We start from the raw sequence: 14,934 nt of genomic DNA, 5'->3' as shown, positions 1-14,934 counted from the left end.
TTTGAAACCTATCATTCCTCTACATACTGGACCTGTAGTACGTAGTAGTCCATTAGAGTGGCATAGAATATACTTATACATTACCGCAAAGAGTGTCAAAAGGGGGGCATATATCTATTATATTTGCCAATGTCTGAGACTGGGAAGTAGCGCACAGCTCTTAGCACATGGCCACAAGTAGACTCTGCAGTTGAAACATCATCTTAAAAAAAAAAAATTAAAGCCAAATTACTTGAAAGTCACACACTCAGAACTAGAGAAGGTGTTTTTGTTTTTTTTTTTAAACATGTTTTAAACATGCTGTCCAACTTTCTGTACCATGACATTGCCAGCATTGCAGTGACACCATTTTTTTGGATTTTAATAATATTGTCATTCTACTATTCCCATTTCTCAGATTGCCTGGCAAGGCTTCCAGAGCACAAAGGGAATGGCTCTCTCTCAAATGTGCCACTCCTGCTATTTCAAATGATCAACCGCCTCTCTGCGCCATTGAGTAATGTCCTCTCTAAAAACCCTTCTTTTTAATCTATGACAGCCTCCCCAGTGAAATTGTGTGTTAAAAGGACTTCTTAAAAATAAATATATTGCACCATGTATTACTTGCTCCTCCTGCTTCACAGCTTCTAGATTATGGTGGTGCCAAACCGTTGTGTCAATTTACTTGTGTCAAAGTGCTCTCTATGGGTGGGAGATATACAGTCTGACCTGTCCTCTTTGCTCTTATTATTGTCTTGCACAGTCTGGGATATTTTCAAGGAGAACCAGACAGTTCAAGCTATGTGTCTATTTATCACATAAAAGAGAACTGTGCACAGTAGTGCGGATCAGTCAGGGATGTGTCCTCTTGATTGGTCGGTCAGTTCTCAAGGTAACTATACTGTATAACTCGCTCCTTGTGTTCAGCTGGAATTGCGCCTTTGTGGTTCAGTGTTCTCCCCCAGTCGCCTTCAAGCAGAAAGCATTCCCCTAGGGAGCCAAGACAACATGTACATTTATCATGTGCAAAAATAAAAATACAGGAGATTAGTGAAATTCCATTTTCTTCTAACATTGAATTTCATTATGACATACATATATAAAATACATAATTCTAAGAGGGGAAATAATTATGGACATTTTAAGAGGAGATAGGTGAAGATAAGTGGGAAGCTGCTATAAACAGCATAATACTACCACAACTGAAATAATCCAATAATTCTAGGAAAAAAGTTATTTTCTAATATATGAAATTGTCTGACATTCAGGTGTAATTTATGCTACCTCATTTTCTCTGAGTCCCTTTTATTTCTGCTAGTCTAAACTTTTTTCAATCCAGCCCTAGCTGTTAGCTTCCAAACCTCCCCTGAGGTGACAAACCTGAGCTTTTCAGCATTAAGTAACTCAGTTGAGACAATGAACCCTTTTCCATACAAATGCACTAATACACATGTCTGCACTTATTTAAGTGACTTAAACATCTTTTACACTTAACAGATGGATAATTCTGTGTTAGTTTGCAACAAGCATCTAGACAGAGGTGATGAGGAATTTTGAGACACCTCAGAATTCCATGGCCACCACGAGGATTATGGGGCTAACCCAGACTGTTGCTGGCTCAACTCAGCTAGCCACTTTCTTGATCCAGTGATAGGATTGTGACTGGAGGTGGGGCAACTAGCAATGTTACACCATTAGCTCCTATGATCTGAGATAGGAATATGGCATCTGTTTTGAGCGTCCACTTCCAGAGCCTAATAGAAACCCATTCTGGAGGGCTCTGAAGATGAATACTTGTTCCCCCAGCTCTATCAATGATTTTGTAGGCCTGGCAATGATCCTTTATATTCAGCTATCAATGAAGTGCCCTTAGATATCCTAGCCCCTAGATTTGTCAAGACAGGTCTCCTTGATTTGTAAAAGACCTGTCACAACTGAAATGAGAGGAAAGATGACTAGAGTGCTGGTGGATGAAGTAGGGTGCAAAATCTGATCAATTCCATCCTAAAGATTATTGAAATGCTTATACCATAGCTAAGCAAGAGGCAGAGAGGATTTATTTGCTGCCTTCATAGCACTGAATAGTGTCAATCAATCAGCCATATTGTTTTGAGTAGTGGACAATCTAGTTAAACCAGGCTGCTTTCCAGTCAGTGGCTGGTACAGGTCTTGCCCATTGTATTGAAATTTCTCCTTTGGAGAAAAAAAATCAAGGAAATATGGACTTAAGTCTCTGCTTCTATGGATGCAGAGTGATTTCTGGAGGGTAAATGTGCTAGGTCTCCTCTGGTGGAGTTTATACCAGTGACAGTCACTGAAGCACTACAGATGCTGGGAATTCTGCACTGCATTTCCCTCCTTCCCATGGCACTTTGGACACATGTCCTTCCTGACTGGGGAAAGTCAGCAGGGGAAGCATTGGGTCCATTGTTGATGGAGACTCCCTTATAGAGGAGTCACCTTGCCAACTTCTATAAAAGACACTGTTGTGCAGCCATCATTCATACAAGTCATTGCTAGATGGTCATATAACAGCAACAACCAGAAATCCTATTTTTTAATCTGCACGTAGCCAAGAGGTTGCAACTGTTTCTTTCAGATGCAGACCTAATTACTGCGGTCTATGCAGTTGTCCCCTCAAGATTAAATTATTGCAATGTGTGCTCTATAACGCTTAATTCAACTCAAACTCAAAGTGGAGTAGAATGAGATGGCCTGTTTGTTAAGTAGAGTTTCTCATTGTGAACACATGACACCAGTGTTTTGAGATCTCCACTGGCTGCCAGTTGGGTTCAGGGTGGAATGCAACACATAGTTTTGACCTCTGATGGGCGTGGGATCTTTCAGAGATTGCCGTGCCTCTATCCCAGTGCAATAGTCTACATGTAATCAACAGAGACTCCTAAAGCAGGAGATTCCTTACTTTAAAAAAAAAAAAAAAGAGGAAGATCTTGGCAGGGTACTCTCCATAAGTGGCCATCATATCTGCTGCCATGCAGAGCATGCATCTCTCTTCCCAGGCTTTTGAGAAGGGATGAGTGCATGGAGCAGTCTGGCATGTGTGGCTGGGCATAAGTTTTTCCTTGTCCCTTTCCAGTTTCGTGGAGAATTTTTTGTTGCTTTACAATAGAGTGACTGCATTTTTAACAGATAGGTGCTTTTTAATGTTCTGATTGTATCTCAACAAATAAAATGTAAAATCAGAGCTCTGGGGCGTGGGTAGATTCCACTGGTCACATCAGGAACAGCCTCCACAGTACGACACTCTTAGCAATTCAGATTAGTCTAGAGGAAGGTGCTTTTACCCTAAGCCATATAATAGATCAGTTCTCCTGACAGCAAATAGCCTTGCAGAGCATGATAGCATTTTCCCTTCTTTAACACTGCAATTCATCTCATCAAAAGCTCTACGAACATACTGATGGACTTCATATTGAAAAGCCTTATAGTTGCTTAGGTACCAGTGGAATCTACTCATGCCCCAGAGCTCTGATTTTACATTTTATTTGTTGAGATACAATCAGAACATACTCATCATGAGCATTTTTAAATATAGTATGAGATTTCTCTTATGCCTACAGCACACCCTATTATAGGTAATAGGTAATGTGCTAGGTGTACGCAAAACTTGCAGTACCCTTTAAAGGGCTCTTCTATATTAATGGCCACAAACAGGGCAAATAAAGCTTGTAGGGAAAAGTACTCTATTGAGTAATTCATGATAGGAATATCTTGCTTAGGTTGACAGCTGTAAGAAACTGTAAGCCACATTTTGCTCTCAGGTTAGCTGAAGTAAATTATGAAGAACTTCACTGGAGTTAAATTCAATGGACCTAGTGTGGGTTTCCACTTCAGTAACCGAGAGCAGATTTTGTCCCAATTTGAACTAGGGTCACATGCATTTTGTCTCTTGTATGAGGCAAAAACCTTGATCAGGTCTAGCAGAGACTTCAAATTTTTCCTTGCAAATAATATCTGTTGCTAACGTAGCCCTCTTCCCCCCCCCCTTTTTTTTTTGGAGACTTGTTCACCAAACATTCCTGATTTGTGCAAATGTGAGAGCCACGGGTGGGTACGGTAATGTCTTTAATTGGAAATTGGACCTACTTCTGTTGGTGGAAGAGCTCTTCTGACCTGAAGAACTTCACTAACTAGACATTAGTAATGCTTAGCCAGATTCTGCCTTTTGAATAGTTCTTTACTTTGTGCGCGTGTCTTCACTACAGAAAAATAGGTATGTTCTTAACTCAAGTTAGCTAACAAGTTATCTTCACTAGGATTTTACCTCAAGTAAGCTAAGGTAGTTTTTAGTTTCCACAAAAGTTAGCAGGTCAAGTTAAAGCCTAAGCACACAAGTTAAGAACACACCTTTTTTCATAATTAAGACAAGGTCTTTAAGTAGCCCCACTGAAATAAAGAGGAATACACATGTACTACTCAAAACAGGTAAATAGGCAGAATCTGGTCCTCAAAGAGTAGTGGTCATGGCAGCTGTGTTTTAAATGTTATTTTTCTTGACAGAATATTTTACATATAATTTTGTGTTCAGCTAAAAATTGTTATTCCAGGAAGCAGAAATTGAGTGGCATTGCTAATAAATAAAGGCTGGACAGTAATGAATGGGTTAGAGAACACTTTGTTTCCCTCAGAAGGAAAAATCAGATTGAAATACATCACTTCTAGCATATAACAGTTTCCTTTCTTATTGCTAAAGGCTGGTTTTATACGATAGAGAAACTCAATAGTGGTGGAAGCTGTTGAAACTGGTTAGTCATTTTTTTGAGTTTGGATATTCACTTGTTCTTGAACTATTTTATTACTACTCTAACATGTTATTAATACTACTTGATGAAAGATGAAGTAACTTGCATTATTTACTTTTCATTTATTGTGAACTAGATAAGTCAGTAGTTTAATTAGGTACTTAAGATAGTAAAGATTTCTCTGTGGAATTATCAAACTGCACTGCGATGTGTAATGGCTGCCACTGAAGCTAAACTTCTTGTCACTAAAACCCGCTGAGTAACAAATTGCCTATTTACACATGTCATAAAATGGTCTACACCATCTGGTTGATATTGGACTATATCTAGAAGCAACATTTGTATGAGCACCCTGAGATTCAGAAGTGGCAGCTATGTCTCTACTGCTTAAGACATTAAAACAGTTTTTGTTGTTTTTTTTTAATTAAAATCTGTGATTTCTGATTATGATTTTTAACAAGTGAACTCTTGACAGCATTGTGGCCCAACTCACTTAGCAGCTGGCAAATAGAGTGTTCTGTTTTCTCAAGGTTTCCGATCAAGTAAATTGAGTAGCAAGTTCCCACATCTTAATATGTCAGAAAACAAGCTTGTTCTTCGATGCAGTAACCCATGGGATAAGGGTATTTAATTGTCCTTGCAATGCTGAGCCAGGGTAGAGAATGTAACTATGGATTATTCCAACCCGACCAATAAGCATCACTGTAGAATCACATTTCAAGGAAGCCACTGAGATGAAGAAGTCTAGAAAAGCATTTTAGGGTAGGGGAAAGGAAAAACAGGGCAAACACATTGGTCGGGATCTTTAATTTAGGGCAAGATTGTCACTTGCCCAATGAACCCGAGCAGGAGTGTAAGGCATCCACTTAAACCCTGCATGGGTTACTTGTGTTTGTGGCTCGCAGGCAATGGGAAAGCAGCTTTTCTGGGGGCCCGTTGCTTCCCTGCTCATGCAGGTGGAAGAGGAATGGTTGAACAGGGATGGGGTGGTCAAGTAAGGAGTAGATGGAGTCTTAATTCTGCATCCTCAACCCCACCAAATCTGTGTGTAGTAAATGGTTGCCCCAGATTAACTAAGGGTCACATTATGACTACCTAAATCACAATTCATTCCCTTGTGTAATCCTAGAGCAGTGCAACTGTACAGTGCACCTTCCTATGCAAATTGTATTGTTACAATCCAGCCCACAGACAAAGACATTTGTCTTTATTTGACTTCATATTAAGATGCACCTTAAATAATACAGGAGCAGTTTTGCAAATATATACATGCAAGCAAACCTGGATGTGTGTGCGCATACATACAGATCTCAGCAAAACAACCAAGTTTCATGTTGGCACCAACTTTTTGAATCACAGGCTGAATTTAAGGTTCCTAATGAGAGGTTCTCCCAGTCCTACTAAGAATACACACGGGAAGCAGATGTTTGTGGTCACAAGGTGCAACTGTGGTAAAATCACTTATAAAGCTATCACCTCACCTTAACCAGGCATCAAATATATTCCAGATGGTTAAGAAAAGAAAATATGGCGAGATATGAGAAAACATACTATTCACCTTACATTAATATAAAGTTCTTTGTTCACCTGCTTCTTGTTGTAACATACGTGTACTGTCTATTTTCCCCTGAGCTGTTGAGGAGTCAGCAGTATTAAACTACTGTTTGCTTCTGCAGGTCATTCTACCAATAATGCAGTAGGTGAGATCTCTGTGCAGGTGGATGTCTTTACACATCCTGGAACTGGAGAACATAGAGTCACTGTAAAAGGTAAGTTTCAAATAGGGACTCTTAAGTAGTAGGGTAGTTATTTTACCTCTGTAGTTGGCACTGATGCAACCACTACTGTAATACTGTTTCCCGGTCTTGTGTCCATAATTCAAGAAGGATGTCAATAAATTGGAGAGGGTTCAGAGAAGAGCCATGAGAATGATTAAAAGATTGGAAAACATGCTCGATTTATTTAACTTAACAAAGAGAAGGTTAAGAATTGACTTGATCACAGTTTATAAGTTCATACATGGGGAACAAATATTCGGACATATTGGGGAAATATTGGGAACAAATATTGGATGATGGGCTCTCACAAAAGTCTAACAAGATCTGATGGCTGGAAGTAGAAGATAGACAAATTCAGGATGGAAGTATGCTGTACATTTTTAACAGTGAGCGTAATTAACCCCTGGAACAATTTACCATGGGTTGTGGTGGATTCTCCATCACTGACAATTTTAAAATCAAGATTGGATGTTTTTCTTAAGGACATACTCTAGTTCAAACAGGAACTTCAGTGGGAAGCAGACAAGCTATTGCTGGTTTGTGGAGTGTAGGTTTTCTACCAGGAAAATCTCAGGTCGTCCTTCTGTGACCTCTCATTGGCTACACTAAGCCTTACTACATATTTAAACAAGGATATTTACTAATATTTTGCATTGGGATTCTAAATGCATATCTAATTCCCGTTGTCTCTTTAGTTGTAGCAATTAATAACCTGAACTGGCAAACAACAGCTATGTTCCGGCCTTTTGTGGAAGTCTGTATATTGGGTCCTAACCTGAGTGACAAGAGGAGAAAACATGGCACCAAGACAAAGAGCAACACCTGGTCACCAAAATACAATGAAACATTCCAATTGTAAGTCTTCTTTTCTTTTAGCTGTCCATTTTATATAAATTGTTACAATTAATTTTTCAGCAAAAGCTGTGAGAACTGAAAATGCTACAGTCCAAGACTGCATATTTCACAGACCATAAGTATAGACATGATTTCAAAACTAGGGTTCTTTCAATGTATAGCTTGTTCGAAAGTCTGGGTTATAGCCTTGTCTTACGCAGGGATGAATTTTGATCTTTGTGTTTTAGGCCTGTAACACTCCTTTTTGAAGTTCCAGTTTCTGAAACATGGAAGACAAGTGGATTTGGAATTAAGGACATTCTGGAAATTGTGGGGATTATTAGTTAGAAATGCACATTCATTTGCACGCACAGATGAGAAGTTAGATACCTAATTGGTCATTTGCATGTGCAGTTACCTCAACTGCTAATGCCAGTTGTACATACATTTCTATAAATCTGGGCCTTAAATGTTTGTAAAAGTCTGAAGATGTAAAATGATAATTGCTATTAATAACCACTTTTACTTAATCCCCAGAAGCTAAAGAACCTTTATGTTTGATTTAGGGATCTAAATTTCTTATCTTATCCAAATTCCTTTTACCTGCTCTCTACATCATCCTCCTTTTTCTAGATTAAGACCTCTCTTATAGCCTGCCCATTTCCCAAGCGCTGAAAGACCACACTCTGCCTCCATGTGCTGGGAGTTTCACTTTCTTGGCTTCTCCTGACCATCAGCCCTACATCTGACCATGAAGCTGCTTGAGGCTCTATGCCAGTGATTCCCTCTGCCCCAGCTCACTGGTATAGTCCTGAATGGGCCGTACACTACTGGAGTGCTCCCACTGGTGTGACCTCATGCAGATGCGCAAGGTCACACTGTGAGGACACCATTTTGCTGTACAAAATGGTGTGCTCTATGCAACTTGACCTCCAACATGCGGTGTAAAAGTGCTGGAATGCATTCTGGCTCCACTACACCTGTGCCCCCACTGCTTCATCAGTGCTGGTTCCTGGCTTCAAAGGCCGTTTTAGAAATATCAGCTAGGAAGGCAGGCTGAGGAAAGCCAGTCAGAATTCATTCTGTTAGCAAGAATCCCTACTTGACCCCAACTCCAAGGGCAGCAACCTTCCCTCCTCCTACCGCTATAACCCCCTTAGACAGCCCTTAATAGTCTACCAATCTGATGGTGGTTAACATCTTAGAACTGGCAAGTGTCCTCACAGGTTAAGCCACACTTTAGAAAGAGGGATATATAATGTGTCCCTTTGTGACAAATTATTCTTCTCATTTATTTGATGTGTTTGCACAGAGATAAATGTGAACAAAAGCAGTGGTCTGTTTACAAGAGAAATGTATTCAGAACAAATGTTCCCTTTTCCTACAACTCCAGGGTTATGGGGACACATGAAGTACAGGCATACCTTTAGAAGACTGAAACATCCTTAATGGCAATTGCCAACAATTATTTTCCTAAAATTTGATTTTTAAAAGCACAGCGTCTATCTTTGTTTCAACTACTGAGAATCACGTAATGGAGTTGGACAATCTTAAGGATCTAAAGCTGGGTAAGATGGGAACAACTGAATACAATTAGCACCAGACTGGATGAGCATCAAGTAGTCAATATATTTCGTGTTTTTCATTCATTATAAGTAGCTTAATCTCCAAATTGGTAGACACCCATCCACCCTCAAGTACCTATCTTCACTGGATCTGTCTTTACTTTGTAAGATTAGTTACATAATAAGTAAGAGGAAATCATCACTACTAGAGGGAGCACTTGCAGTAACATTAGAGAAGGTGAGTTTAGGCTGCTTTTTAATCGCACGCTTTACAAGCCTTTTGCTTTAATAACAGCAGTGTAACAAATGGATCTGTCAGGTACAGGATACTGAGCAGTACAGGGGCCTATGTTTTCTACATCTCTGTCTCCTACATCCAGTAGCAATCAGCAGGTTAACTTTAAGAAATTGAGCATGAAAGAAATTGAAAGGATCTACAATAATTTTTCTGGTAGTAAAAATCTATTCATGCAAAACCTTTGAACTATTCACCAGTCTAACGTAGGCCTGATCCAATGCCCTCTGAAGTCTTACTGAGCCTTTTCATTGACTTCAACATGGAATAGCTCAACCCGTAGTTAATATCTCTGCTGCTATCATTCATAATAAAATAGTGGCACAGCAGAGATCAATGTTAAGAAGTATCCCCATTCTGTTTCATGCCACAAAATTATTTACCAAATAACTTCTTCCAGAGGTGGGTGGCTGGATTTTTTTTTTATGGAGCTGAAAGACATTTTCAAGTTATGCCTTCTTTCTAAATCTTTTTTATTGCTAGACTGTTAGAATAATACAGGTTTTTTGAGTGATTAAAGCCTAAACTATGTTCTATTTGGATTACAGCATAGCAGCATATCATTAGAGTCAAGAGGATTCTAGACTGCCTGGCACTATGTTTCATTTTTAAATCAAAAGGAAATAATCATGTAAATCTTCTTCCTCCAGTGATAACCTGCCCTGTGTACTTGTTTTATGTGCCTCAGAATGAGTGAAATCTTGCAGCTATAACTCAAAATATGCAATGAGTTTCATGAAACAAAGCTCCACATATATACAGTCCTGGAGGCTTACAGCTCTGCCTATCCTACAAGGGGATTATTGTGTGCTGCAGGGTGAATACTAATGATATGCTTTCCTGCAGTAAAAGCATCCAGGACAGTATTATAGGAACAGTAGCAATGCATATTATTGTTCTTGCCAGCGCAGTGTCATAACTGGCAGGTTTCTCCAGTTGGTTTGGCCCAACCATAACATAAGTATATTTATATTTGACTGCAACTAGCCACCAGCACTTGGAGTGAAATTAACCCCATTGCAGGTGCTGCACACCATTCAACGCAGTTCTTAAGTGGTGCATAGGGCTTTGTTTGGACCCCTACGTCGGCATGAATTTCACCCTTAACACTCTGAAGGGCCTTTTGTGGAACTTAATGAGTACTTGTAAAATGCCTTAAATGAAAGGTGCTAGAAATGCATTGTTATTATAAATTTATAGTGAGAATTACAAACCTAACAATTTCTTTTTCATTATCTGGGGAAAGTACCTACTGCAGTCACAGTAGCTAAAACAGAATGTAAGCCTGACAACCAAATCAAGGCTGCAGAAAGAAAAGCTGCTTAAAAATAAATTAGCATCATGATGACAGCAATAGATGACATTTTAGCCATTACTTTCCCAAGCTAAATGCCCTCCCTCCCGTTTTTGTTTTGTTTTTTACACAGTGGAAACCAAACTATACAGCCATTTGACTGGAAATTATGATCAAATAGTACATAATCTTAGGGCTGCTGTGAACCTTTCAGACTGAGACCTGAAACCAGGCTTAACTGACACTGAGTTTCAATGCAAAGTTGAAACTCATAGAAGACTTTGATCAGACCCAGGCTGGTCTAGGAATCCCCTCGACTCTCAGCATGCAGGGGGCTCCCTCACACCTTCAGCAACAGACCCTAGGATCCCTTCTTTCTTTAGGTTGACATCTGTGTGAGGCCTAGTGACATGCCCTCCTACTGTCTATGGCGGTACAATCAGCTGGCCTCTTCCCTTCTTTCAGAGCTAGTCCATCCCGCCCCTCCTGTTTCTTTGAGGGACCAGTCAATAGGCGCACTGCCCCAGCATGTGTCTATGGGACACATTTTCAGGAGAGCAGGATGCCTGTCCACACGCAAATTCAGCAGCAGTCAGTACGGAAACATTTTTCTGTCATTTTGCTGCTTCAAAAGCCTTTTTGGGCCACCCAGCCCCTTCTCTTTTTTTTTTTTTTTTTTTGACTGATGTCCCCAAGCGCACACAGTGCTAATAGGGAAAATGCCTGTTCTGGGTTTGGGGAAGTGGGATCAATGATTACAAAACCAGCTGGTTTTGCGACGGTTTAGGTTCGTCCCAAGCAAACATTAGCCAACTGATCCCCTTACCCTGGGTTTGTCACACTTGTGGAAACCGAAAACAACCATCAGGGCTGGATTAAGGCAATTCAGAGCCCTCCCCCATATCCCCCTCACCAGTATGGGTCCACGCCTATTTGGAGTGCCAGTGCTGAGGTGCCTCTCTCTTCCTAGAGAGGCAAGGATGGCGGGTTGGGGTCACTTCTCTCCCATCCCCATTCAAAGAGCAGCAGTGGGGGACTCACTCTTCTTTGAGAGGCATGAGTGCTAGGAAAGAGCTCCCAGTACTCAACCCAACAGCTACGGTGGATCTGTTCAGGTGGGTGGTGTCAGCCACGCACAGAAACTCTTCTGCTGAGGCAGTGTTGACAAGACTCCCAGGCAGTAGGTTGTGGGGCTAGCCCTCCATAGAGAGGCATGGGACACAGTTCATCCCTTTCAGAGCTATTGTTTCAGACTGTCTGCAGACATCACAGTAGTGTTACGCTCAGGTCACATTCTCATACTTTTCTTTGTGGCCATAAGAACTAGAAACTCACTATTATAAATGAAATCTGAGATTCTGACGTAAATACTGGACACTCTAGCTCTAGGCACTGCCTGTAATATCTAAGCTATAATCTGTCTCTGCCAGTGGTTTCCATGCAGCATTCAATCTCCGCTTAGATCTACAGTAGTTAAAATAAAAATGAAAGCCATTATAGTACAACCATTAAAATAAAAAGGTGGTTTGTTAGTACAGTAACTATGTGTTCTGAGGGTATAATGCTGTTCTTGGAAGCTAAATATTTTTTGGTTAGAAAGCTGCTCTATTCAGAGGCTGCACCTCACAGAGTTGTGAGTAAAAGTATAGCAAAAAAGTATTGTAAGACAAAATCCTTCAGTCAGATAGGGGGACATGGAAGGCCTTGAAGCAAAGCCAGGGCAGGGACCAGAACACAGAGAGCTACATAGAGGATAGATCCACTTGTCACCATAGAACTTTATTGATTCTCCCTGATCCTAGTCCACAGGAAGGTTTTAAGGGCATAGTGAGGGAACATCTAAAGGCTCCAAAACTGCTCCATGGCTTGTGACACATTCCAACCTCACTGATTCCCACTGCTTTGTCCATCGCCCATTTATTGGGGTGGAAGGGAAGGGACCAGAACTTGGCTCCTAGAAAGGAAACAGTGTGCTATTATGTAATATAACAAGAATAGTAAATTGTAGGAATTATTTTGTTTATAAATGAATACGTGACTCAGACTAAAGAAACATTTTTCATTTTCTGATTGAAAAAGGTCATCACAGGTGTTTATGTTTTGTTGAAAAAGTGTCCTAGGTAGATCATCATCAGGCTTACATGTTTTTTGTATGTAACTGATAAATATTGCTAGTCAGTTCTTTACCTCTGGAAAACAGCTGGCACCCATACACTGAATCAGATATATATAAAATTTTCAATCGGGGTAGAAGCTCAATAGCAAATACTGATACACAAATTCATACTGAATACTGAATACATCGAGGATATATCACATTACTATAGAAGTAACATTTAGAAAACAGACACCTCGGAGTGGAACGCCTCCCCTATAATTGTCATATAAAAACCATTTGCCCCAACATTAAATTCAAAATTAATAGAAAACAGATCAAAGATTTACTAGAACGCCAAAAAAGTTTTTAGCTGGATGGGGGGAAAGAGCCTAAATAAAGGTTAGTTGTGCCTTAAAGACATGTGAGATACTGTTCTGCATTCCTCTGAATTGTAGTTTTACATCAGTTTAAATAGTTCTGTTTGGGGTAAAAAAAAGCATAATTGGTCAATTGATGCTTAAACAACTGTGATTAAAATATTGATCATCTGCAATATTTCTGGAGAAAGGGAACAGAGGGTCTGATTATGCCAAATGCTGAGGAAGTTGCTGAATGCTTTCAACTTCCATTCAAGTCAATGGAAACGGAGGGTGCTCACTCAGCACCTTCCAGGATCAATACATGTACAGTTTATAAATCAATAATATTCTGTTTGCAGATGTAGAACTATCTCTGAAGTGAATATTAATTTTTAAAAGGTTTCTAAGCCATGGGGGAATTAAACTAAAATCCTTTTTCAAAACCCATCCTTTTAAACCACACAGCATTCTGAGTAACGAAGAAGGGCTGAGAGCCTATGAGCTTCACCTCTCTGTGAAAGATTACTGCTTTGCCAGGGAAGATCGCATTGTAGGAATGACAGTTATCCAGCTACAGAATACTGCAGAGAAAGGTAGCTGTGCATCCTGGTATCCTCTGCTGAAAAATATCTTTATGGATGACACTGGGTTGACAATCCTTAGAATACTTTCTCAGAGGACCAATGATGAAGTTGCTAAAGAATTTGTGAGACTTAAATCAGAAACAAGATCTGTTGAAGAAACTGCCTGAATCACAAATAATGCAAAGGTGTCACCGTCAAGAACATCGATACAATGTTGTTGTCTGAATAGTGCATGCATGTGCAAATCAGTGGGAATGTTTAATTAACTCTGTTTCAGTGTTTGCCAGTACTTAAGTACTATATTTGCAAGGTATGTTGAGGCGCTGTACACCTTTTATACATATTTTGGTCTTTGGAAAAGTAATTGTTACAATGAAGTGCCAAAATCAAGATTAAGAGTAAATTATTAATGTTATATTTTAAAAAGTTGAGTTCATCTCATTGCAACTCCTTCACATTTATTAATGAATGGTTATTCTTTTGAGTTGATTAATTAGTTGTCTGTGTTAAATTACTGTGAGTTGCTTCTACATGTCTGAATTGAGTTACTTCCCTTATCATTATAAAGAATTTTATCTAATTTCATAATCATTTTATGCTAACCTCATTTTAGGTATCTTACCAATAACTTTTTCTATCATAACTATAGATGCAGTTACTTCTAGAAAGTGTTTGTAATTTTATAATTACTGATATAAAGTAATGATTTTTGCATACGAACTGAAAAGGGTGGAAATATTTTATGCTGACCTTTTTCCAACCTTTCATAAATATCACTGTGAAGAAATACTGTTAAAGCAAGTTCTCAAGAAGCTACTCTTATCAGAGTTTGTTACTGATGTTAGATATCTTGAGATAACTTTGTTCTTCAGAACTGCCAAGGCTACATCATATTTGTATAAAAAGGTAAGTTGATATCTGTAGAAAAAGACAGCAGAGTATACATGCTTTACAAAAATTCATTTTTTTAAATGATACAGTACTGTATAAGAGTTAATCGTTGGGAAGATGTAAAGCTGGTGTGTGGTTTGTTTCTAGAAGTCATTTATGAAAAGTAATGATGCTGTTAGCATTTTCACTCTGAAAGTTATAAATGTTGCTTTACATACTTAGCTGTAATATCAGTTAAGTGCTTTATTTCTTTTGTTTTAGAAAAGTTCAACAGTTTGTACTTATGCAACATTACTATGTATTGCACTGAAGCAAAATCCATGTCCTGTAAATATTTAGTGAGAAATTGTAAAATAAAGTATGAAAGAAACTGCTTCTAGTTTTGCAATTGACATTATTTATGTGCCTGTAGGCCTAAACTGCACTGTGAGCCAATTGAGTGGGGTGCAGTGTTGCATTACACTATATCAAAGTATGGATTTTAGTGTCTCTAA

The 14,934-nt window shown here is 39.2% G+C and overlaps 1 protein-coding gene across 1 annotated transcript in view; it reads left to right on the top strand.

Annotated features, from left to right (window-relative positions):
* UNC13C (unc-13 homolog C) overlaps positions 1–14,801 on the top strand; it is a 397,169-nt gene extending 382,368 nt beyond the window's left edge. The window contains exons 31-33 of the mRNA XM_074966314.1: positions 6,419–6,511; positions 7,216–7,375; positions 13,431–14,801. Coding sequence (XP_074822415.1) covers positions 6,419–6,511; positions 7,216–7,375; positions 13,431–13,716 — 539 coding nt within the window. The 3' untranslated portion in view covers positions 13,717–14,801. The remainder of the gene's footprint in view (positions 1–6,418; positions 6,512–7,215; positions 7,376–13,430) is intronic.
* Positions 14,802–14,934: the final 133 nt, after the last annotated feature.

Source organism: Natator depressus, chromosome 10 (genome assembly GCF_965152275.1).
Source record: "Natator depressus isolate rNatDep1 chromosome 10, rNatDep2.hap1, whole genome shotgun sequence".
NCBI classification, from domain to species: Eukaryota; Metazoa; Chordata; order Testudines; family Cheloniidae; genus Natator; species Natator depressus.
Note: the sequence above shows the minus strand (reverse complement) of the source record. Positions and strands in the feature narration are given on the sequence as shown.